Source organism: Lissotriton helveticus, chromosome 5_1, assembly GCF_964261635.1.
Source record: "Lissotriton helveticus chromosome 5_1, aLisHel1.1, whole genome shotgun sequence".
In the NCBI taxonomy this organism is placed as follows: domain Eukaryota; kingdom Metazoa; phylum Chordata; class Amphibia; order Caudata; family Salamandridae; genus Lissotriton; species Lissotriton helveticus.
The window spans coordinates 1,952,775,214-1,952,800,233 of NC_136065.1; the positions used below are offsets into that span (position 1 = coordinate 1,952,775,214).

At 48.4% G+C, this 25,020-nt stretch overlaps 1 protein-coding gene and 1 long non-coding RNA gene across 5 annotated transcripts in view; both read right to left on the reverse strand.

Annotated features, from left to right (window-relative positions):
- The window catches only part of LOC144756087 (uncharacterized), a 1,092,383-nt gene that overhangs the window by 188,840 nt on the left and 878,523 nt on the right, over positions 1-25,020 (reverse strand). The gene's annotated exons all lie outside the window — the stretch shown is intronic.
- Positions 14,581-18,651, reverse strand: EPOP (elongin BC and polycomb repressive complex 2 associated protein). The gene has a single exon (XM_078641442.1). It carries the CDS (start codon positions 18,423-18,425, stop codon positions 15,234-15,236), a length of 3,192 nt encoding a protein of 1,063 aa, XP_078497568.1. The 5' UTR covers positions 18,426-18,651; the 3' UTR covers positions 14,581-15,233.

The following is a 25,020-nucleotide window of genomic DNA, read 5'->3' on the forward strand; positions in this document are numbered from 1 at the left end:
GGAGTGCCTTGCAGAGTCCGTGGTCAGGTGGAGGTAGTAATGAAGAGGGATTCTCCCTGAAGGCTCGTACAGAGGCAGTCCGAGTAGTGTCACTTGCCTGATACTCCCACCTCCTCTTCCCATCAAAGAAACATTACATGGAAAAATCACTTTTTAAGAGTGGTAATATTTAGAAAGAGACTTAGAAAAGAGTGCGTTTTACTGGGCCTTGTAAGACTAAGAAGAGATAAAGGAGGGCCCTGACGCAGGCCCGCCCAGACATATGTGCGACAAATCGAGCCCGCAGTGGCCCACCCAAATGCACCCTTGGCCCACCCAAATAAAAATTCCTGGAGCCGGGCCTGTTTGGGCTGTGTGCATTTCACACTACACTCGTCTGGATCCTCTACATGCTTGCATTCAGCTGAATCAGCTCGTTGTTTGTTGTATCAATGACCTTTGGAAGTGGGTATTTACCCAAGACCCTCCTATAGCTCAACTCTTTTACCCCAACACTCGGAGAGATAGCCGTTTCCCACACCCTCGGATGTACGCATCGCCTTCCACACACACACACAAAACACGCACACGCGGTTTAGCAGGCTACCGCCGCGTGTGTGCAGTAATCCGTTCAGGGATTTTGCACTCAAACGAGGCTGCTGAACCTATGGCTGAGCTGCTGCGCCTGTTCCGGCCCCTCGCTCTCAGAGGGTGAATGCCTCGGGCCTTCCATGCTCCCTGTGGTGTGCCCAGTTCTCAGGAGAGGGGGCTGCCCGTCCCTGGGAGGGTCGTGCTGAAGAGGCGGCCATTGTGTGTCGGAAGGAGAGGGAGGGGCGGAAAGGGATACATGTGCTGAGGGGCGCTTAGGACTGAAATACGTGCTTTCCTCTAAAGACGGGGGGAGGGGGCTTCACACTACACAGGGCTTACCTTAAACAGGAGTGCTGCATAACTGCCCCGCATGCCTCCCCACCCCCCACAGCTTTAGGAGAGCGCGCTCCCCTCTGACACAGCTGTTCGCATATAGAGGGTTCACAGAGTTCAAACTTCGAGATTTGAGGAGAGATAGAGGGAAAGCTGACACCCAGGATTTACACTCCTGGGGGCCGATCTGCAGAATAAACAACTGGCCTTCAAGATCCCAGCACATCATTAAATCACGGCGCCTACTTCCTCCCTCCCCCGCGCTGCTGTGGCTCCGATGCCCCTACTACACCTGAAGGCTGAGCCGTGGAGGGGCTCTATGAGGATGGGTCGAAATGCCACCCGCTGAGAGCCCTCCCTCGCCGCCCTGGGCAGATCACACATGGTGAATGCGAGCACTCAGCTCCCTTGCGAGTTTTAAATTATCCTGACGCGCACCTCTCCTGCAGCACCTTGACACCTCCCTGATCTTAAATTTCTGCACATGCACATACTCTGTGATTTTAAACTGTGTATATATATCCCGCATTTAATGCCACTCTCTCCTCTGCAAATCATGCATGATGTATCCATCCAAAAATACAAATAAAACGGCTGCTTACACCACAACGCGAGTCAGCTAGTCACGGGAGTAAAGCTGGCATTTTAAAGGGGTTTTAAAGGGGTTTATACTATACACAGGCAGTCACTGGGTAAATGCTGATATTTAAAGGGGTTTTATATACACACTTTCACAGTAGTAAAAACTGGTATTTTAAAGGGTTTTATACACATATAGCCACTGGAGCAAATACTGATATTTAAATGGATTTTAAACACGCACCTTCACTGGAGTAAAAAGATATTTTAAAGAGTTTTAAACACACGATTTCACAGGCGTAAATAGTGATTTTCAAAAGGTTGTATACACGCACTTTCACTGGAATAAAAATGACATTTAAAAGGGTTTTATACTGGTGTAAATAGGTATGTATAAAGGGGTTTTATACACGCACTTTCGAATGAGTAGAAACAGATATTTTAAGTGTTTTATACACAATTTCACTGGCGTAAATAAGGACATAAAAAAGGGTTTATGCACGCACTTTCACTGGAGTAAAAACTGGTATTTTAAAGGATTTTTTATACATATACTTTCACTGGAGTAAATACTGACATTTAAAAGGGCTTAATACACACATGTATTTATGTACCGTTTTAATTGCGGTACATTCAGTGGACTAAATAATGAAAACAAAACTGGTATTCTCCACACACACTTACACATATATAACCACAGCCATTAACACGAGTTCGGGCCTTGTGAGCAAGGGTCCTCTTAAAGTAGTAACATAATCTTTGAGGAAGTCATCAATTACATCACGTTATACTGTACTATGTTAATACTGTACTATGTTAATACTATGGAAAAGGTCATCTAGCCTCTAATTTATACACGCATGTTTTATTAGTATATTTGCTTTCTAACCCTTGGTGAGTGAAGGGAGGGGTCATGACTCACTCCAGGCAGTTGTCACCTGCCCTGCGATGCCTTCAACAATGGCAATATACAGGAAACTAGTCTCTGTGCATGTATGGTTTATGCTAAGCTGCTTTGGCATGTGTAGAAAGATACATACAGGTATTTATCCGGTAACTGGGTAGCAGGGAGTACCACTGCAACAAAAAAAACTGATTAGACCTTATGTCTATTAGCAGAGATGTTGCCCTTTGCCAAATTGTTGTAAGGAGCATTCTGTAGGCAACAAATACGTCATTTCTTTCATCAGTAATGCAGTACTATGATCATAATGTGTATTTTGACCTTTGCCCTGCAATACTAAAACTGTGAATGTGCATTAATTAGTGCACTTGATCCAAATAAAGACATTGGCCATATTTAGCATTACGTGCGTGTGTGTGTCTGTCTATATATATATATATATATATATATATATATATATATATATATATATATATAGAGAGAGAGAGAGAGAGAGAGAGAGAGAGAGCGAGTGAGGAGGGGTGTAACAATCACCAGAAGATTCAAGAGGGCCATGTAGGACCATATCTTGCATCTTACTTGAAGCATTTTTTAAATTACGTTTATATTGGAGCAGTTATGTTGAAAATGTTTCAAGCAGGAACATGTGTGTTTAGACAATAATTGAAATATTATAGTTTAAGAACAAAACAAAAAATACTTTTCTGTGTTAAAAAAAATACACAAACATTCTAAATATAGATGCAAAAATAGTTCAATCTATTATCCCCTAAATAACCAGCAATCAACTGTGCCTGAAACTAGAAACTCCACATTTTCTTTACCTTTCAGCAATAGAATATTGATCAAACAAAGGTAAAACTGTGCATATGTCATAGGTCACAGCGAAATATGGATTCTGATACCATTATGTTTCCTGCTATAAAAGTACCAAAACATGAAACACAAATAGATACAGCATACACTGAAGTAAATATTTAAAATTAAAATTTACACCACTGCAGAGACTATTTATAGATGGAATGCATACTGGAAAGGGTTACTCGCTATAGAGAGAGAAACAATGGACAGTGCTGTCAACAGTAGGAGCGTTCTTAAAGTCAAGCGGCATTTCACTACTCACACTGCACTGCCACGTGCTAAAATTGTCTTGTGCTTGGCCCAGCCCTGGTAGTTTCCGACTTTCACCTAGGGGCGTAGCTTGGTCAGTAAGGTTTGTGGCGGAGTGAACTGCAGATTTTCCAACAAGCACGCTAACATATGTTAAAATACATGCTACAACAACAAGCAGGGCCCACGACAGGGAGCTAAAGGGGCAGTGGAAAGGGAAAGGTATGCAGAGTGTTGGGTACTAAAAGATTTTAAAAAAAACTCAATAAATGCAAAATAACCAACATTTTTCAGATTTTTAAAGCAGGGAGAGGGCGAGAGTTTGTCAGTGTGCGTTTGTGTGTGTATAGAACAATTCCTGGTGGAAACTGACAAACTCCTCAAATACCCGACTGAAAGCCCCTACGCCCACCAATTTACCTGGAAATCCTCGTATCCTCATAGCGCAGTCTGCTTCTCTGAGCTCACATGCCAGCTACAGGTCCACTAAATGGAACCAACACATCTCCAAGGATAGTTAAAATGCGAAACGCGAGTTCATTTCCTTGGCACGCAGGCTCTGCTTCATCCTGGACACACCGATTTGGTTGCCCTAGCAGACTTCTTCTACTATTATTTGTCCGTCACCTCTCTGCTCATTGTATACATATGTAGCTCCCCCACAAACACTACACAGTAAGTGTTACTTGCATCATTCCTCGAATCGGACACACACTTGCCTACACACCCGTGATTAAAGCGGCTAGACAGCGAGAGTGAGGTATAGCGCCTGCACCTCGACTTTGGCCTGGGAGCCTTTTCACGGGACTGGAAATTGAAACCTGTCGTCAAGGGACTCACTTGAGTGCAAAAACCCAGAAAGCCGGGTCGGAGCTGTACACGCCGTGCCGACATCACCCCACCCCGTACCTGCGCGCCTGAAAACAAAAAACAATAATAAAAAACGCATTTCGACCCAACTCGAGAGGACCGAGGGCTCCCACTACATGGCATATATTAAAACACACACGCTTTATCTCTTGCTGTGTGCTCGGCCCAACGCGAGAGAACCGAGGGTTACAGCCGCACTGCATATTACAAACATACGCACACACTCGACCTTCCCTCTGTTCCTGCGTGTGCTGCCTGCTCTGGGGCACTCTCGCCCCAGACAGGAAGGCACAGCGACAAGTCCCGGCGTTAAGCGCTGCACCTAGAGGCCGTGTAGCGGCGCGGCCTAGCATCCCAGCGCCGAGGGAACGGGCCGTTGTGGACGCACGGCTCCCTCTGCGCAGGGCTCTCGGTAACACGTGTGTTGCCGGTTTCCGACTCGAGCGCGTGCAACGCCGCGTGGGTATCCTTGGGCGGGGCTGGCGCTCCTCTTGTGCACGTGCTCCCCGTGGAAGGTGTTCTCCCTCTCTAATAAGGGCGAGTGTACAATCTGCTTCCTCTTTTGTCCTCGCGCAGCTTGCCTTTGGTTTTCCTCGGTAGCTCGCGGTTGCTGCCGAGCCGGTGTGCTTCGAAGTGAGCACGTGGCACTAAAGCGCTTACAGGAGCAGCCCTGGCCTCTCACTGCAGCGTTTTCCGTCTCGAACCCGTAGACCGCTTATTACACAATGGCTTACTGCAGGGGCAGCACATAGTAAACAACGTAAAAACCTCTATATTGGAATACCGCCTCTCTCCTTGTGCTGCACAGGGAAACAGTGACAGCCGCCCGTGTGCTCTTCTCCGCTTGGGGGCGGCTGCCAATATATATACTTTTTTCATATATGTGTTGCTAGATGTCTAGCGGGTGTTGTGCTTCTCCTTCGGCAAACGGCTCTGATCGCATTGACGGCTTTCTCTGGGGAGAGGTGTTTTGAGTATTTTGTGACATAGGGTGTCATTTCCGGGAAGACGTTTGCCAAAGTTTCTGTTTTTTTACAGTATGCGGCTGCCTTTAATGAAGATCGTGCGTCTCTTTTTACTGACAGTTTGCATATATGGCTAGAGTGATTTCTTTACACGGGGTTCGTATGCTTTCACTGCAGCGTTTTACTGACAAGTATCTGTGCAACTCTTAGCGTTTCTACACCAAGCCTCGTTCATTAATTTCCTCTCTCTTGGTGGTTTTGTTTATGTGTTGTGTTCTGTTGAGACTGTTTTCCTTCTTGACTATTTTACTGGATTGCTGTGTACATGTTTGGCGAGGAGAGAATATATGTCTATATCTATTGTGGGATTGTTTTGAACTGCCGTTTGTCTGCGAGTTAATATTTTCTTTGCGGTTTTATCGGGAAGGGGGTTAAGTGTCTAGTTTCTGATACACGTTTCACTTATTCATGTTTCTTTTGTGCGAGGGCTTGTGCATCCCTTGTGTGGTTCTTTTTTAACGGTGCTCTGTGCGTGTGTGTGCAGCTTGTGGAGATTACATTCCTGTTTCTCGGTGAATCTTTTTTCGGCGCGTGTATTACAGTTTACTTTCTGTGACAATGTGCATGTGTGACAATATTTTGGGGACTTAAACTGGGGGACACTTTTGTGTGGATATCTTTTGACTTTTGAAATGGTCAGTTTTACACAAGTGACTATTTTTGAGGGGTCAGTATATACGTATAGCTGTCTAAATGAAAGGCCATCGTGTGTAATTTATCGTAGATTTAGTGATGGAGTAGGTATTTGTAGCTACGTCTACCGGTCAGGACCGAGTGTGCATATTTTATCGTCTTTTTGTGCGAGTCGTGTGCGTGACACCATGCATATGTTTTGGGAGAGAGTTGCATGGGAAGGTACTCATTTTTTTGGTAGCTTGTTTGTGTTTTTTTGATGGAGGCTTTCTGCTCTAGTTATTGTATATCTTTGCAGAGATTATTGGTGTATTGTGTGTATGTGATAACATATCTGTGGCTTGAAGCTTTTCATTTTGCAGGTATGCTATTTAGAAGAGAGGTTGTGCCCTTACTTGCTTATGGCTTACTGCGCTCTTTATGTGATTAGGGTTGTGTTTTGTCACGTCTCTGTTACCGTCGCCTTTGTCTGGGCAATTGTATTAGTCACTGCTATCCTTTGAATGACAATTTTGTTCACGTATCCTTTGAAGAAAGGCACTTGTATTTTGCAGTTTGTGTGAGGGCTTGTGTGGCTGTGTTTTGCTACTGTTCTCTGCTGTGTGGTCTGTTGTGTTGTGTTGCTGTGTCCTTTGAGAGATGGTTGGAGTGTAGTATTATCGTGTCACTCTAAGATGGGGTCGCTTCAGTGTATGTCAGTGTTTTTTGCCGTGTACTTTATGTGCTTTGGTAAAGGCCGTCCTGGGTTTCAATGCCATTTGTAGAAGTCTGGTTGTGGTTTGCTGCCTTGCTTGCTTTTGATGTCCGTGGAGACTGTGTCCCTTGGGAGGGGGTTGTTGTCTTTCTGAGTTCCTTTTTGGGCAGTGTTCTTTCCTGCGCAGTTTGTGCGGGGGTTTTCTTTGGTACACTAGAACAGTTATTCCTGTCGGCTTTGCTGCTTCTTAACCTAACATCATTGTACATATCGAAGATTTATATTTCACTGCATGAAGTTTTTTTTAATACACGTGTGTACCATTGCAACGTTTCCTAACCGTAACTACCAAAGCATCATAGGAACGAAGGACCCCCCCCACACTGCCATCTCCACCGAAAGAAAGTGGGAGCTGGGGGATGGGCAGAACTACTTCTGTGTTTATTTATGTATTACAGACATATAATTACCGATTTATTAAGGACAGTTCTGTGAGACGAGGCCGAGAATATTCGAAACATCGAGTTGTTTAACGCATCTCCACGGCTCCGAAAGCAATGCCAGCCCTGTGGACCTTCGAATGCAGGCAGTGTGTGCGAACTCAACTCTGCTCCTACCAAACTAGCTACTGTTTTGAGGACTCCGGCATTTAGCGAAAATCCTCGCCTACTTTCGAAACCTACTCTACCTGTGTGGATTCTTTTTTATTTAAGGACCCAAGAGATACATGTGCATGTGTGGAAGTGTTTCTTCCTGCACAAGGGGTAAAGGAATGCGAGGTATTGGCACTTACATTTAAATCTGTATAAAATTGGTTAGTACAGACCACGTGAATTCCTGCTTCCTCCACACGGATCGCTCTCTTATCTCCTGTAGGTTTTGTGAGGGCACCAAGACATAAATGTATATGCTGCCGTGTGAACCCCTCCCGGCGACGTGTATTCATAGGCACACGTGCTTCACGGTATATTATTGTTCCATTGCCCTTTCTTTCCTGTGGCCACAGTTCGAGCAGAGCCGAGGCCTTTCTTTCTTCGGCTCAGGATATGCCTGAAACGTCGGGAAGTGGAAACACATTTTTGTCCTGTGGGTTTTTTACGAGGACGTGTTTTAACCCCGATGCCGACTTGAGATGCTCCAGTTTTGAAAATGACACTCCATTGTTGTGAAATAGCGCCCAGTCTGACACAGGACTTCACGTCCCCTCGTATTTCACCTCTTCGATTCCGAGGAGTCCATACTCATTAGAAAACAAACCATCTAGCTGGAAACCAGCTCGAAAAGCGACAGACGCATCCACCTTTGACAAAGGCCAGGCCGGATGGCCTGTGCAGCCAACGTTAAAAGAAGGACTTTTCTACAGTGTCTGCTTTCATTTTCCAGCTGCTGGGTAATCCCGGCATGTGTGGGAGTTTCGCACAAGGAAAGGCCTGAATTTAAAAGAGCAGATGAATGAGGAGGGGATAATGGGAAGGGCAGAGAGGGGGCCACAGGCAGAAACACTAGCCCTGTGCTCAGTACTCTTTCACTGCAGCCGGAAGACCCTTCGTCAGTGTGGCCCCAAGCCTGGCAACCTGTGTGTAAAGTAAAAGGGGTCTGCGGATTTTATATTCCGAAGGGGGAACATGGTATATGTGTGCGATATTAAAGGGAGGTGCGGATTTTACATTCCAAAAACGCTTGTGTGTTACAAAAGAGAACTGCGGGTTTTATACTCCGCGCGGGTTTTATATTTCGAAGGGTTGTGTTTATATGATATGAAGGGAGCTGCGAGTTCTATATTCCTAAAGGTTGTGTGATATATGAAAGGGAGCTGTGGGTTTTATATGGTGAAAGAGGGTGTCTGGGATATAAAAAAAAGAGTTGTGGGTTTTATATTCCGAAAGGGGTATGTATGTGTGTGATATAAAAAGAGCTGTGGGTTTTATATTCCGAAGGGCTATGTGTATGTGAGATTAAAAAAAAGAACTGGGTTTTATATTCAGAAAGAGGGCGTGTGTGTGTGATATAAAAAGGAGCTATGGGTTTTATATTCTGAAAGAGGGCGTGTGTGTGATATAAAAAGGAGCTGCGGATTCTATATTTCGGAGAGGGGCTGTGTATGTGTGTGATATAAAAAGGGAGCGGTCAGTGTTGTATTTTGAAAGAGGGTGATTGATAGGCAAGGGAGCTGCGTGTTTTATATTCCGAGGGGGCTGTTTGTGATATAAAAAGGGTCTGTATGTTTAATATCCCAAAAGAGGGTGTGTGTGAGATATAACAGGGAGCTGCGGGTTTTATAGTCCGAAGGGGAGGGAGGGGGTGATACAAAAGGGACCTGCGGTTTTATATTCCGAAGGGACCGTGTGTGATCTAAAAAGGAGCTGCGGGTGTTATATACTGAAGGGGCTGAGTGTGATCTAAAAAGGAGTTGCGGGTTTTATATTCCGATGGAGTGTGTGTGTTTGTGATATTAAAGGGAGCTGTGGGTTTTATACTCAGAAGTGGAGTGTGTGTGTGAAATAAAAAGGAGAATGGGTTTTATATTCCGATGGAGTGTGTGTTTGTGATATTAAAGGGAGCTGTGGGTTTTATATTCCGAAGGGGGCTGTGTGATATACAAAGGAGCTGCGAGTTTTATATTCCGAAAGATGGTGTGTATGAAATATTACAGGAAGCTGCGGGTTTTATATTCCGAAGGCGTGTGGGTTTGTGCGTGATATAAAATGGAGCTGCAGGTTTTAGATTCCGAAAGAGGCTGTGTGTTATTAAAGAGAGCCTAGAGTTGTATATTCCGAAAGAGGGGTGGTTGTGAGCTCGATATTAAAGGGAGCTGCGGGTTTTATATTCCGTAAGAGGGTGTATATTTGTGATATTAAAAGGAGCTGCGGGTTTTATATTCCAAAAGGGGGTATGTATGTATGTGTAATATTAAAGGGAGCTGCGGGTTTATATTCCAAAAGGGCGTACGTGTGTGTGTAATATTTAAGGGGGCTGCGGGTTTTATATTCGGAAGGTGTGTGTGGGTTTGAGCGTGATGTAAAAGGGATCTGCGGATTGTATGATCAGATGTGTGTGTGGATGTAAAAGCAAAGGGAGCTACGGTTCTATATTCCGAAGGCCTGCTCCCCACTACTGTGTGCACAGCCGCCTGGAGCAATCTGTTTGCGGACCCGACTTCGTGTCAGTTCTTACTTGACACTCAGTTCCACAAAACAAGTCCCAGTCTGTGCTTGAAGTGTTTTTTTTTCAATAAACTTGAAAGTTAGCACTGATGTTAGTTCCACCCCATAGGAATTGATTCAGTGGCCACTAATTAACTGATATATACTTTTATTTTGGGAAATGAAACCCAAGGAGATATCCCACAATAACGCCGCTTTGTCCTTTCCCCTGCCATTGGCTACATGTAAACAGGCACAATGAAAGCCTTTTAGTGACACCTAATCCCTCAATTGAACCCTTCCCCCAAGCTTGCAGCCTCGATGGGAAGTTGGGGCTTTGCTGTTTCTTGTGACCTTCCCCTGCTTCTAATTTATCATTAACACCCTGACACTAAACAAAATAAATGAGTCCAGCTCAAGCCCGTACAATCCTAGTTTAAATAAAAAAGGCGCCTCGTCTCGCCCTTCGGGGTGAACATGGTTCACCTCCAGTGCCTGAGCCGCTCGGTGTGTTTCTACTCACAAAGGATCTATCTCCTCGGCACATTCTCCAGTTTTAAAATAAAAGTTCTACGGCCTCATTCCAGCCTACGCCGGTTCCTTGTTCTTGATTTGCCATTTCGAAGGCGCGTTAATTGGACTTTGTTTCCAGCCGTAGAGGAAGAAACCTGGTTTCATAGAGTCGGCGCCTCTTGGAAACCCCAGGCCCAATTGGATGTACCTTACATGAACATACAAATATCTCCCATAAGCAATATGGTGCAAGCAGTTCCGGGAATGTGTGTATACGTGTACCAACAGCTAACTAGCGTCTCGCTGCACGTGTCCTATTGTGAAGAGCAGCTGTTCTCACTGTTAAGATTTTAACCTACATAATGCAAACACTAGTTCCGAAACGTGCTGCACGGCACGAGCCGAATATACATAACTGTACAATTCTATGAGCATTTTTTAAGAATAGGTGATAAGAGGAAGCATGGGGATTAATAGATGGCCGGTAAATGAAAAGGAAGTGCTTATTGATTTCCGATCAAGTTTCATTTCCAGAACGTAAAGGGTCATATTTCTCTGTTGGGGGGTTGGAATGGGAAGCAGCTGGAGATACTGTTCACGGTGCTTTCACAATCAAAGTGATACAAAGAGCAAACACAAGTAAATATCTGTAAAAATCGGCGTTTATTAATCAGAGCAGATTCCGTATTGCACACAGGATGGAAACTTCCTTTCAAGAGTTTCAAACTTTAAATAAATAAAGTTACAGTAATTCTGAGAAATCAAATAAAGTTACAGTAATTCTTAGAAATCAAATATACAACTGAAAAAACACAAGCGACGAGAGGTCAAGAGAAACCGTTCTGGGCAGTAAGCAACGGCTTGTGTTTTGGTGCCTCTCCTGCCACCCAACACTGTTCCCGCAGAAGGGAAGGTTAAATAAGGCAGTACTCGTTGTCCATACAATGAGACGGTTGCACACTGTAACAATCTGGTGACATACTTTGAGTTTCTGCAATCTCTGTTTTTGTCTGTTTCTAGTTGCTCCGAATGAAAAAAGGGGGAGCTGTGCCTTTAAATTCTCTCAGTGGGTCTTGTTTTGTCCCTTCGGATTGATGAGCAAAGCAGGTCAAGTCTGCATTAACCCCCCTTCCTGCAGAGTTCAAGTCATTTACATGAAAACTGAGGCCGCGGGGTTCGGTCCCCAAACCACAGCCCCAATTATGCAGCTATGAGGCAGGAAGCCCTGGGGACAAAACACAGCGAATAAAAGAAAGAGGCCGAATCCGGCAGCACACCTCCTGCAGGCGGGGCCTTTCCTGAGACTGGAGGCCGTGGTTCTGCCCTGCCAGGGCCTGTGTTCAAGTACCCTGCCACCCCCACACAGCAACACAACACATGGAAAACAGGGCAAGCCGTCATGTTCCAGTACCTGTCTGAAGGAGGCACGTTGTGGGAGAGAAGGGCTTCTGTATATCGGCACCGATTCGGCAGTGTTTTGTTTCCTCCATTCCTGGGGGGTGGGGGGGCTTTGGTTGGCTTTGCGGGGTGGGGTTTCTCTAGCACAAATGATGGGATTTCTTAAGGCTGTGCCTGATGGGAAGCGGTGATTTTACAAAATGTAAACAGGACGAGCCCCTCCAGCACTGAAAGGGTCTGTCTGGGGAGGGCCTAACTAAGGCGTGGCACACGCAGACCCGCGAATGAGTCTATGCCGAAGGCCTGACATCCCTCCCCCTCTCGGTAAGTGTAGTTTGTGTTTTGCTCGGGAGGGACGGGCGGTAAACACTTTAGTCTCTGAGGTATTTGCGTTTGTCTTTGACTGCAAAGGCTGAGCTTGGAGCTGGGGCGCAGGCCCTGGTGTTGCCGAAGTGACCTGCTAGCTTCAGACATTAGAATCTCAATGGACAGCACCGCGAGGAGCAGGCGGCCCAACAAAGCCAGTGTTTTCTCTTCAAGGCCTGCCTATTCACGGCTCTCCCCTGCTCCCTGGTCTCCAGTGTGCGGGCTTGGGGGTTCTCTTCAATTAACGCTTGCTTCTCCCTTTCCTTTCTGCCTCGCACGGCCGCCTCTTGGCAGATACAAACCAGGGCTCTTTAGCTAGAGGGGAATTAAATAAGAATAGGAACAATGGCACCCCCCACGAAAGGCGGAGGGCGAGGAGGCTGTGCGTGGGAGATTGTCAAGGAGCCGTGTCGGCAGTTATTTACTGTGTGCTGCTTGCCTTTACACAATCTGAATTACACTATCTGTTGGCACCACACGCATCAAATACGGCACTGCTCAGTTATGGTGAGACAGCCTTCCAACCCCACCCACCACATGTATGGGCTTACACTCAATACCAATGCAAACACTGCATGTGCCAGATTGTCATACTATGGTCACATTAATTATGCATTTTTGCCGCAACAGCACGAGATTATGGCATATATTCTTATTCACACCAATATACACTTCTTCATTTTAAACGACAGCTGTACATATAGAATAATGTGGCATCTTTTTAGCTACATGACACCAATCTCTCGAGCCAGCCGCGGTGACCCCATGCCTGAAAAGAGTAATAAACTGCGTCGACAAGGGCTACATGTTTTATGCCATGCTGTTTCTATCTGGCCCATCATTCCGAAACCAAGGTATTCCGTGAGAATGGGTTATGTCCGTGAACACGTTAGGCCTCCTAAGAATACGCCGAGTTGTTTTGCTATGTGCAGTCAGCTATATTTATAAATCAACATTTCTTTGTACAGTGTAAAGCTATAAGTGAACCCTGTGACCATGATAGAATACGGTTGCAGAAAATCGCGTTCGGACTCCATACAGTAATCACTTCCCAGATACAAATATAGGACAGATGGACAATGCTATGTACAGCCATTGTTGGGTGTGGTAAGTGGCTACGAGTAGAAGAGGGGAGAAGCAGCCTCCGGTGAGTAGGAATAGCCCCCTCCAATACTGGTAATAAATGCACAATCTGTCAGACAGCGGGCAATGTTTCCTAGTGTCGGCTGAGTTTACCGTGGGATGTATATCATGACATTTCATATTTTCACCGTAGTAACAGGTGCATGAATACAAGTGGGTTTGTACTCCAGCTCTAAATAACAGGTGTTAGTAGGCCACGCTATTTTCACTGCATAGTACATATGTATAAATGCTATGTAGCGAAGAGAAAAGTGGCACAGTATAAGATGCTAATAAACAGATTTACGCTTTATACCACTGAGTAAAAGTCCAATTCCATGTTATCACCACAGCATACACAAGCAAAGTTTTTCACAAGAAAGGAAATAGTCCCACCTCACGTGGCCTTGTGTTAGGGGTCTGGTAGAATATCTTTTGATTGTAATGTAGACAAATGAAAGAGACAGCAGGGCACAAAGAATGTACATGGATATGCTGTTTATTACCATAGGTGAGCAGGGGTCATCGTGCCCAGCCTCCCCTTGTTACTGGCCCAGCACACAACTAACAGGGGCAGTGAAAAGAAGACTGCCCTGCACGTGTGTGGAAGGAAGTACAAGAGAATGCGGCTGGCTGCCGTCGGATAGTCGTGTGTGGTTTCTACGGCGGCCCTCGCCTGGCAGATACAGAGAAACACCCATGTGCCTGAGTGAACTAAGCAACGACTGGCACAGCTGACAACACTGCGAATTCAACAGGAGTTTGTGGGCAAAAAGCAGACAGTTTGCAGCCAATTTATAATGTGTAGCAGTAACTGTAATTTGCACGGTTAACAATAAAAAAACATGTATGTTGGACAGCCCGTATCACATCCCTGTCAGATACAGTAGTAAAACCTGCAAACAGACGTGGCTAACAAAGACTAACTCAACACACCGTCTAGCTCGGAGGCTCCAGCGCAGCCAGGGCGGCTGTGATAACCCCTGGGGCACTCCACTGTTTGTTAAGTGGCCAATTTTCCCGCCGTGGAATGCAGGCTGCACCGTTCTCTGTTCTGAAGGGATCAAACAGACCTTTTCCATTTAAGTTCTTAATAAATTAGAAACATGCCCAGTGTCGATGAAGCAAGCGTCTGGAGTGGTCGAATGTGCACCACAGCAAGTAACCCTCCTTGAGACGTAAACAGCAAACAATTAGCACCGTTTCGTTTTCCGAGGCAGCAGCAAGGGTGAGCTGTGGCTTGGCACATAAAGCTTGCAGCGAGTGGCTGTGTGCGCTGCAGCCCCCCCCCCCCAACCCCCGCACATGGCCCCGCGCTGACACAATTGTTCCTGAGCTGAAAGTGGCTGGAGGCACACGGCAGAGCCGGACTGATGCACTTCCAGGGCTGCTGAGCAGGGGCCCCTGCCCCCTTCGAGGCATTTTCTCCGCATTCCTGTCAGGACCTTTACAGATCAGTGTGTCCCCGGGCCCCCTCCCCCTGCTGCTCCGAGAAAGCATTTCCAGGCCTCCCCCTCCAGGCCAGAGCAGCCGCTCACCGTCGCATCCCTGAAATCTGCTGGCCTGAAACTCAAGAACCATTTGCAGTCCCGCTTTGCTCCCGGAGGGAGGCGAATGGACGAGAACTGAGGCGATCCCGTTTCTTTGGTAAACCGGAGACGAATTGTTGGCAGCAGGTCTGTGTGTGCCCATGGCCAGGCCCTTCCGAAGAAACTCCCTGAGGACTGTGGCTGGCACTCTAACCTCCCAGATTTCCAGGGCAGCGCAAGTGTAGACGCCATACTGGCCACAACCCCAGATCTCACTCCACTCCCATTCTCCGAGTACAACATACCTCCAATCCACGGCCAGGGTCGCCAGTAGGGCGGACATCTGTAGTCCTTTGAATCCCCAGCCACAGTGCGTGACCCTTCAAAGTGCACCTCTTTCAACAGTTGCTTGTACGGTAGGTCGGTATAGGCCTGTGCCGGAGGCTACCAGTTTCCCACAGGGGGGAAGCTTCTGAACTTGAGGCTAGGAGGCAGCGGGATGGCAGTGCCCCCCAGTTGCCACTTCCAGACTGGGTGGAGCTTGGGCACGGACCTGGAGCGGCCTGCACCCAGGGAGTAGGCCGGACTGAGGTCTCCGTCGGCCCCTAGCACCAGGGAGGGGGTACAGGGGAAGTGCTCGAGCAGAGTAAAGGGCCGCCGGGCGGGGGTGGGCGCGGCGCTGCTGCTCTTCCTCTTCCTCCCAGGCCTGGCCTGCTGGCGGCGACGGCTTTGTTGCCTCGCTGGCTCGGCGCCCTTGGGAAGCCTTCTCCTTTTAGCGTTCCTTTCCGAGCCGCTGCCCTTGAAAGCCTTCTTGGAGGGGGTGCTGCCGCCGCTGCGAGCTCTTTTGGAGGCAGGGGCCCGGCCGAAGGACAGGCGGAACTCTTTCCCATCTGCGCTGAAGCCCTTTGCATAACACCAGAGCTTAGACTGCCTGATGAGCCTGTCGAAGTTCTCCCTGCGGGGCTCGGGGGAGTCTCTTGGGGGGGAGCAGGGGAGCTCTAGGGCGCCCTCACAGGCTGGGACATCCTCCGTAGTCTCCCCACGTAGCAGCTCTTTGTTGTCGGTTGATGGCGTCGTTCCCCAGTCTTCCAGCGGACTCGGGGGTTGCCTCTGCTGGTGTGGTGGTGCAGTGCTCGACGTAACCTCGGGGCTCTTGTATTCCAACAGCTCGTGTCCAGGCAGTAACGGAAAGATGCAGCGATCTGCCTCGAATCCCTCTGCTGATTTGTGACCCCCCCTTGCCGATTCCAGCATCACCTCTAATATTCCCTGGTTTCCGTCTGCTGCCCCCAGATCTATGTCTGCTAGTTCCAGACACCTCCCTGCTGCTCCCGGATGCCTGCATGCTGGACTCCGGAGATCAGCCGGTCCATTGGGCCTCTCTGCTGCTCTCACATCTTCCCCTCCTAATCTCAACTCTACCGAACCCAACTGGCCCTCTGCACTGCTGCTGCATGGTAATGGTTCCACTGCTCTCAAGCCCTGATCCCCGTTGGGTGAGTCCTGTTCCCGGCGTGAAGACACCCCACCTCTCTTCCCTATTCTCAGATCGAGTTCAGTTGCTTCCAAATCGCCTTCCGAAAATGTAATTTCTAATTCTGATCCGGAGCGATTCTCATTTCCTACAAAATCTCCTAAAGAAAACCCCAGATCTCCAATCTCCGATCCCACAAAACTCTGAACTGATCCCTGATACCGAGCTGATGGTTCCAGGTCGCCCTGACACCCAGTTGGTGACCCCAGATCACTCTGGATTGATTTCTGACATCTACCTGTTAGGAGCAAACCCCTGTGTACTAATTCCTGATACCCAGACGCTAATTCCACATCTCCCCGATATCCTGACCCAGATATTGATTCCACGTCTCCCCGATATCCTGCTGCCGGCCCTAGGTCACTGTGTACTAATCCCTGACACCCAGATATTGATTCCACATCTCCCCGATTTGCTGCTGCCGGCCCTAGGTCGCTGTGTACTAAACCCTGGTAGCCAGCTTCCGAGTCCAGATCTCCCAGATACCCAGCTGTAGACCTTCCATCTCCCTGATACCCAACTACTGGTCTCATGACTCCCTCCAATCCAGCTGCGGCCTGCACTGATCTGGGGTACCCTGCTGCTACTCCCATACCCCCCCGGTGGTCAGTCCCTGTTCTCAGGTCCTCCTTGTAGGCCTCAGTGGCCCCTTGCTCTCCTTGACATCCATGTGTTGTTCTCAGATCTCCAAGAGCTGGTCTCGGACATTGTATGTTTGATCCCACAGTGCTGCTTTCTGCCCTGGAAGTCGCGGTGGATTCTCCAATAGCTGCGTCCGCTGATCCCTGATCTTCAGTGGCATATCCCGGATTCCCGTGTGATGATCTCCCACACCCAGCTGCAGATTTCTCTTTGGCGAGTGCTGCTCTCGGATCTTGCGGAACAGGACAAATGTTTCCAGCGGCTGCTCTAGGATCTACGGACGAGGGCCATGAATGTCCAGTTGCTGCTTTGGGATCTGCCGGCCCTGGCCTAGCATGTCCAGTAGTTCCTGTATGTTCTACCGTGCCTGGCCTAAAATGTCCATTGGGTGCTCTGGGATCTCCCAGTGTTGGCCTAGAATGTCCTGCTGCTGCTTTAGAATCTACCGGTGCCTGCCTGGAATGGCCAGTAGAAGCTTTTGGATCTACAGCTGCTGGCCTTGAGTGCCCAGTTGCTGCTCGTAGATCTACCGGTGCGTGTCTCGAATGCCCAGGTTCAGATCTCTGTCTTACGTCGTCTGCTCTTGGATCTGGTGGTGCTGATCTGGAAGGTCCACTTGTAATCCTTGGATCCGCCGGTGCTGACCTAGAATGCCGGGAAGCGTCTCGTTGGTTTAACAGGCCAGACCTCTGATGTGCAGATCGTGGCTTTCCCTGTCGCCTATCTACGCCAGAGGGTCCCTGCTCGCCCTCCGCCTGTCCGCGTCCTCTGCCCGACACCCCCCACGACTGTCCATGCAGAGTCCGAGCCCACAGGTGTTGAGAGAGCCGCAGAAGGCTGGGATCGGGCTCCGGGAGGGCAGCCTGTCGGTAGCGGGTGCTTTGCACCGAGTCCCCGGAGTCAGAGTCCGAGCTGCCGGCCCCTTCATCTTCCTCTGCGGAGCTGGAGTCCCCTGAAGTGTCACTGCCAGAACTAGATGCCTCCAGGCTGGATTCAGAGTCGCTGGAGTATCCGGCCGAGGTCCCCTGCTTGGAGCCGGGCAGGGGCAGTGGCAGCTGAGGGGAGGGCTCGGCTCTCCGTCGGCGACGTGCCTCCTGGCAGAGAACGGCCAGGTCCTCCCGGGAGATGAGCGAGCCTTGCACAGCGCGGCTGGGCAAGGACTGCATGGCCTTCAGGGTGCGCAGCTCCCGCAGGTCGCAGCGCCGGCTCTTGATGCGCAGGCTCTCCATTCTCTTGCTGATAGTGGTCCGAGGGATGTCTTTGAACAGGTCGCTCAGCACCTGGGCCAGGGAGAACATCCTGCGCCCGTCCACCTGCAAGTAGCCCAGGCTGATGCCCTCCACTTCCTGGAAGCCTGCCTGGAACTCTCCGGGGGGCATCCGTGCCAGGTACATGTCACAGGGAGGCTTCCTCAGGCGCTCCCGCTGGCGCAGGCCCTGGTACTCGCCTGAAGCCAGCATCCTGCTTCTTCAGCGAGCAGCAGCGGGCACAAAGAGCAGGGCTGGAGCCAGCATGTGCTGCAGGGAGCCGGAACGCGGCATGACCCGGGGACTGCTGGCGTCCTTCTGTGCCCAGAGCCGGCGTCTATCCTCCGTGTGCGCCCGGGGCAGAAAGGTCTGTGCGGGTCACCGGGACATAGGGCTTCCTGCAGCGCACCTCCTGCGTCCCTGTCCTGGCTACAGCCTCCACCAGCTCTGCATGATAGAAGACTCCCCGGCAGCACATCACCTCTCAGTTCCCGCAGCTGATTGGCCATCGCAGCTGTGTGACGTCACCACGCCTTGCCCTTCCCCCATCGGGCCCCCCTCCCCCAGCCCACACCTTCGCCCCATAAAAACTCCCAAAAACCTTGACTTCCACGGGCATCGCTGATAGGGGCAGGCTCTGTCGCCGTCTAGGGTGGGGGAGGGTCTGCCCTGTACAGACCGTACGGTCCTCAGATCTGCGGCATACACGAGAGCCTCAGACAAAGGTGCTCGAATGGCACGCGCACACAGGGGGGACTTACTGCCACTCCGTATCTAGGCACAAAGGGGCCGCTAGCCCTTATAACGTTAAGGGTGCCAGATATCACAGATAAGACGCAAGGGAAGAGGAAAAGGCATCGGTCCCTCTATCCAACTCTCAATGTCCCTCTTCCGAGCCCCCATATATTGCTAAGTATGGAGCTCCTCAATAGCTCACTGCTCCAGAGACCCCTTACTTCATACTTCCTTGCCGCGGAGTTTGGTGCTTCAGATCGGGACACATGTCCCCTGGTCCCCGGTGCCAGCACGCTCACTGGAATCCAAAACTCCGTGCCCGGTGTGCCTACTGCGTCCAAAGTACTGGACACAACGTCTGCACGGGACACACACGTTGCGCCCCTAAAGATAGCGCGTGGAGCGCAAAATGTGTGCACACCCGGCGCAACAAAGCAAAAGGGTGTTTGCCTGCGTCGGCTGGGCACATGTGCGCCGTGGACGAGCGCCGTTTGTTGTGTTGCGCCACACGCGTTGACTTTAGATTGTCCCCGCACATGCATTACCAACGCCCGAGACATAGGGCATATAAACTCAGAGCATAGGCACGGTGCACCACGCCAGGAGTGCAAAGACACATTTATTACGGCCCAGGGGCTTTCCTGGGACGTCTTTTTCTTTTTGTGCAGTTATTGCATAATGCAAACTGGACCCGAAGGTATTGAAGGAGCTCTTTACGTGAGTACCAGTTACATTAAACAGGAACACGTTCGTTTTTGTAAGGCAGGGGAGATGAAGTGATTTGCCCAGAATCACAGGATGCTGAGTCCACGCAGAGACTGGACCCTGGTTCCCCAGTTCTACAGGTGGTAGCTCTAGCCGTAGTGCATCCTCTCTGTAACTTAAGAGATCACCGGATCAATTTTTTCACCTCTGGTCAGTGGCATATGATATCATTTAAAGCTGCGTGTCGGCCAATGGTGGATTTTCCAAAAACACTATCTGCAAATCTCCGAGCATATAAACAGGTCGCGAAGAACCGACGTGTGCCAAATGTGTTTTTTAACCGCGCCGACTCCGAAGCAAGCACACGGACATCCACGCAAATGCAAACGATTTGCTAAATACACCGTTTTTGTTTTTCACATACCGCAAAAGCAACCGGGACATTCGAAAGCGTGGCAAAGCTAGTTCAAGCGATTATTTGGCAGCATACACATTTCACATTTGTAATTTATCACAAAACATGAACTGTTGTTTTTCGAAGGCGCAGCCTTTCCTCTGGAATCTTTGTGTTGTTTTGTTATAGTGCACACTCACCACAAAGGAATTACACGCAGTTAAGGCTGTGGCTTAGTTTCCAGGGTGATTGTCAAATTTGATGTAATAATAACAATGCAGACAATATCTGTCATAGTTAACTGTGTATTTACCTTTGACGCTGAACAGCATTGATCTACCATTTGGATCCGCTTGCGTTGCACATATAGCACGAACATACAGAATTATTGCTATATAACATAGCAACAATGGCGCTAATACTATCAAGTACTAACGGTAAGAAAACAACAAAGAATATCAATATTTACAAAGTACTTGTTCATTACTATCACCACAATAATATTCAGTGTTTTCATTTGTGTTAACCCCTTTGCTGCTAGGCCTCCACCCCTGTGCTAAGCCTTTTTATGACTATTTGCGGTAGTTCATACTTAGGCCCCTGTAACTTTTTGACCACATAAGGTATCCATGCCAAAATTTGCGTCCTTTTCTTCCAACATCATGGGGATTTTAAAGGTACCCAGGGTTTGTTGATTACCCTGCAGGGGACCCATACATTAGCCAAAATACAGCTAAGCTTTTTTTGGGGGGGGTGGGACAATGGGGGAAAAGGGCTACAGATGAAAGCGTCTGGTTTTCACCCTGCAAATGGTATCGACAAAGGGGTTGTGGTGCTGAAATCACCATCTTCCTAGCCTTCAGGGACAAGCAGACTTTTGTTGGACAACCAACATTTTTTGGCATTTTTCTGGGACACAGCCTATTTTTGCTATATTTTGTGCTTTCAAACTCCTTCTAGTTAATGGTAAAAATGGGTCTGAAAGCAATGATGGATCCTGGAAAGCTATACATTTCTGAAAAGTAGCCAACATTTTGAATTCAGCAAGGGGTCATTTGTGTAGACCCCTCAAGGTTTTCGTATAGAAACTAACAGTTGAAAATAGAAAAAATTGAAAATTATTTTAAAAAAAACACATTTGGGCCAATGTTTTCACCTGTAACTTCTACTAAGTATGACAGACGTTTAAAAGCAATATACCATTACATCCGCAGGACCCTTCTGGTTTTGGGGATATATAGGCCTTGTAGGTTCACCAAGAACCCGGGGAACTCAGAGCCAATAACTGAGCAGCGTCTTGTTTATTGTGTACCGGGTATATTTATTTATTTATTTATTTGTGACATTTATAAAGCGCACTGTTACCAGACGGTGTCCTGGCACTAGATGACCGCTCCCCTGACTAAGCCCGGAATTAGTGAGTGAAAAGCCATGTTTTCAGGAGTTTCCGAAAAGTCATTAGCTCAGTGGCCTGTCTTAGGGCCAGTGGAAGGGCATTCCAAGCTCTCGCTGCCCCCAGAGAGAAGCTTCTGCCTCCCCATCGAGCTTTCCTAGTTCGCGGAATCACGATCAGACCCTGGTCAGCAGACCGTAGTTGTCTACCAGGCTTGTACCATTGACAGTAATGGGCTAGGCATGGTGGGCCCAACCCCCTGAGAGCCTTAAACACTGTGCATAAGGCCTTAAAAGCAATCCGTTTTCGTACCGGAAGCCAGTGCAACTTGGCTATCTCTTGAGAGATGGAGGCAAACTTGGGAATGCCTGTGATAATGCGTGCAGCTGCATTTTGCAGCACCTGCAGCTTATTAAGCAGGCCATGTTGGGCATTGAGCAATAGGCCATTACAATAATCGAGGCGTGACAGGACCAGAGCTGTCACCACTGTTTTCCTGTACTCATCGGGCAAGAAGGGCAGGCTCTTGCGTATTGTCCTCAGAGTGAGGTGGATCGCAGATGACAGAGCGTTTACTTGGGGCCTAAAGGTCAGTTTATCGTCCATCAGAACCCCAAGGTTCTTAACCTTCAAGACGGGTGAGGGAGGAGCACCCAACTAGTCCGGCCACCATTTTGGGGTCCAGAAATTATCTCTGGCCCCAAACAGCAGCACTTCGGTTTTCGCCGAATTTAGTTTTAAGCAGTTCGATGTCATCCAGTTACTGACTGCTAACATACAATTTTTGAATCTACTGGCCGTACCATCTTCTCTCCCAGGAAGCAGTGACACCACAATCTGCGTGTCGTCTGCATAGGATGTTAACTCAAACCCATGAGAGCGAATGACTGGCGCCAAGGTGGAAACATAAACATTAAACAGGGTGGGACTCAGGGACGAGCCCTGGGGCACCCCGCAAGGGAGCACAAAAGGTGTTGACTCGAACTCCCCCAGAGCCACCACCTGACTTCTGTTAGAGAGGAAAGCTTTCAAGATCTTATAAGCTTTCCCCTGGATCCCGCAGGCCTGCAAACGGTCCACTAAAATAGCATGGTGGACCGTATCATAGGCCGCTGACAGGTCCAACAGGATCAGGGCGGCTTTGACTCCTGCGTCCAACACTTTCCTTATGTCTTCAGTTGATTTAATTAAGGCAGATTCCGCAATTAATTTAGCAATTAATTTGGGAAAAAATAAACAGATAAAAATCGGTATGAAAGTCACCTATGGATTTCTGAAATGGGAACAAAATATAGAGCTTAGAAACAGTAGCTATTTGCACATCTCCGAAATTGTGGGTACCCATACCAGCATGTGAATTATTGGTCATTTTTCAACTACTTTTTAGGGCTCGGCCTACGTCACCACGAAGTGGGGCGGAGCTCCGAGCTCCTATTGTTAAAGAAAAAAAAAAATCTTTAGGGCTCGGGCCAGAAACATTCCTTAGTGCGCGAGCTTTTTTTATGGCATCTGCATAGTGCTTCGTCTTCGCTGTGCTGTCTTTTTAGTAGCCTTGACGCGATAGGCTATATGTAATTTTCGTCCGCCATTGTTGGCATTTTCTGTGTGGTTACGCGCACGGCAGTCCATTAATTTTAATTAGGAGCTGTCAGGGTGCTCCTCCAAATGCAATCCAGATGGTGGGAGCGCGTTCACCATTCAGCCTTGTATTGCATGTATCAGGCGCGCGTTCGTCTGCAGCGTGTAATGTGTTTTTGTTCGGCGCGCCCAGGCCCGTGCACGGCACACTCACCCACACCCCGACTCTGTTACATTTTAGTAATGTGCATTAACGTTTCACTGTTGAAGCAGAGACACGCTGCTTTACTGCAGGGATACTAGAGTACAGGGTACAGTAACGGAAGCAGCTCTGAATAAAGCCTACTTAATACCCAATGTAATATCGGTCAAGTGGAAGTAGATACTGGTTGGGGGATGTGAAAAAGCTGTTGTGCTGAAATAAGTAATAATAAAAGCGTGCAGCGGGTAAACAGCAAGTTATTTAAAATTCTTTTGATGCTGAAACTTTAGTTTGTTCCGGAGGCGCTCAGTGTGAAGGTTAACCGATGACATGATGGCAATTAGCAGTGCTAATTTCCGAGGTGGCAATGTGTGTATTTCTAAATTAGGTGCTCCAGGCACGGGACGTAGGGAAATTGTTTGTGCTGAAGTTTGCAAAAGGCAGAGGGCGAGTCACTGAAACCCATAGGAAAACGTCATCGACTGCCCATTCACGGCAATGATTGTTGCGTGAAGGCAACGTGGACGATAGGTATGTGTGACATTTTCATAATTTTTGAGTCATTTTGAGTGACATTTCAATGACCATGAGTGACACTTTCTCACCAGCAAAATAAATCAATGAAGAAGAGGGAAACATAAAAATACCATCATTTAACCCACTTCAACAATGAGAAAAAGATGATTTTAAAGCTGCTTCATAGCACCAGATATTGAAGGACAATAATCTAGTGCCCCTTGCAATCAGGTCGTACTGTTAAACTGGGCTGGACGCCCCGTGCTGGAGAGATCGTTGTTGTATTCGGCGCACAGCGACGCCCATGGCGCTATAGTCCGGCAAATTGCATGTAGCGCTAGTCCACTAGCACGGCACACTCACCCACACCCCGACTCTGTTACATTTTAGTAATGTGCATTAACGTTTCACTGTTGAAGCAGAGACACGCTGCTTTACTGCAGGGATACTAGAGTACAGGGTACGGTAACGGAAGCAGCTCTGAATAAAGCCAACTTAATACCCAATGTAATATCGGTCAAGTGGAACTAGATACTGGTTGGGGGATGTGAAAAAGCTGTTGTGCTGAAATAAGTAATAATAAAAGCGTGCAGCGGGTAAACAGCAAGCTATTTAAAATCCTTTTGATGCTGAAACTTTTGTTTGTTCCGGAGGCGCTCAGTGGGAAGGTTAACCGATGACATGATGTCAATTAGCAAAGCTAATTTCCGAGGTGGCAATGTGTGTATTTCTAAATTAGGTGCTCCAGGCACGGGACGTAGGGAGATTGTTCGTGCTGAAGTTTGCAAAAGGCAGAGGGCGAGTCACTGAAACCCATAGGAAAACGTCATCGACTGCCCATTCACGGCAATGATTGTTGCGTGAAGGCAACGTGGAGGATAATGTTAATGACGTTTTGCAGGGATTGACAGTTCAAACTTCTTGAAACCCTTTCTCCCCTGTCCCACGGTGTGAACCCCGACGTTCCCCCCAATAGTAGTCACTTACTGCGGCCCCGGCAAAGAGTGTAAAGGTAACGCGGGTCTTGTCAGTCAAGCCTGACTAACTACACGGTCGTCCAGCGGCCACGGCGGTGAGCAGCACAGGGTAACTGTGGTAACGGGGTAATGGCCCCACTGGCACACATGTCATGGCCCCGCCCCGGGTGTTTAATCGGTAGAGTCAGTGAGTTTGGTCGACAGCCTGGCGTGCGGCACCGCGGTCGGGCCGGGAATTAATTAATTAATGGAGCTAGGCTGGTGGGCGGCTGAGGCCGCAAAGGTAACATTGTAGCAGTGCCGCCAGC

What these genes read in the sequence shown, in the direction of transcription:
- EPOP (XM_078641442.1), bottom strand. Translation starts at nt 18,425, where the DNA reads ATGCTGGCTTCAGGCGAGTACCAGGGCCTGCGCCAGCGGGAGCGCCTG.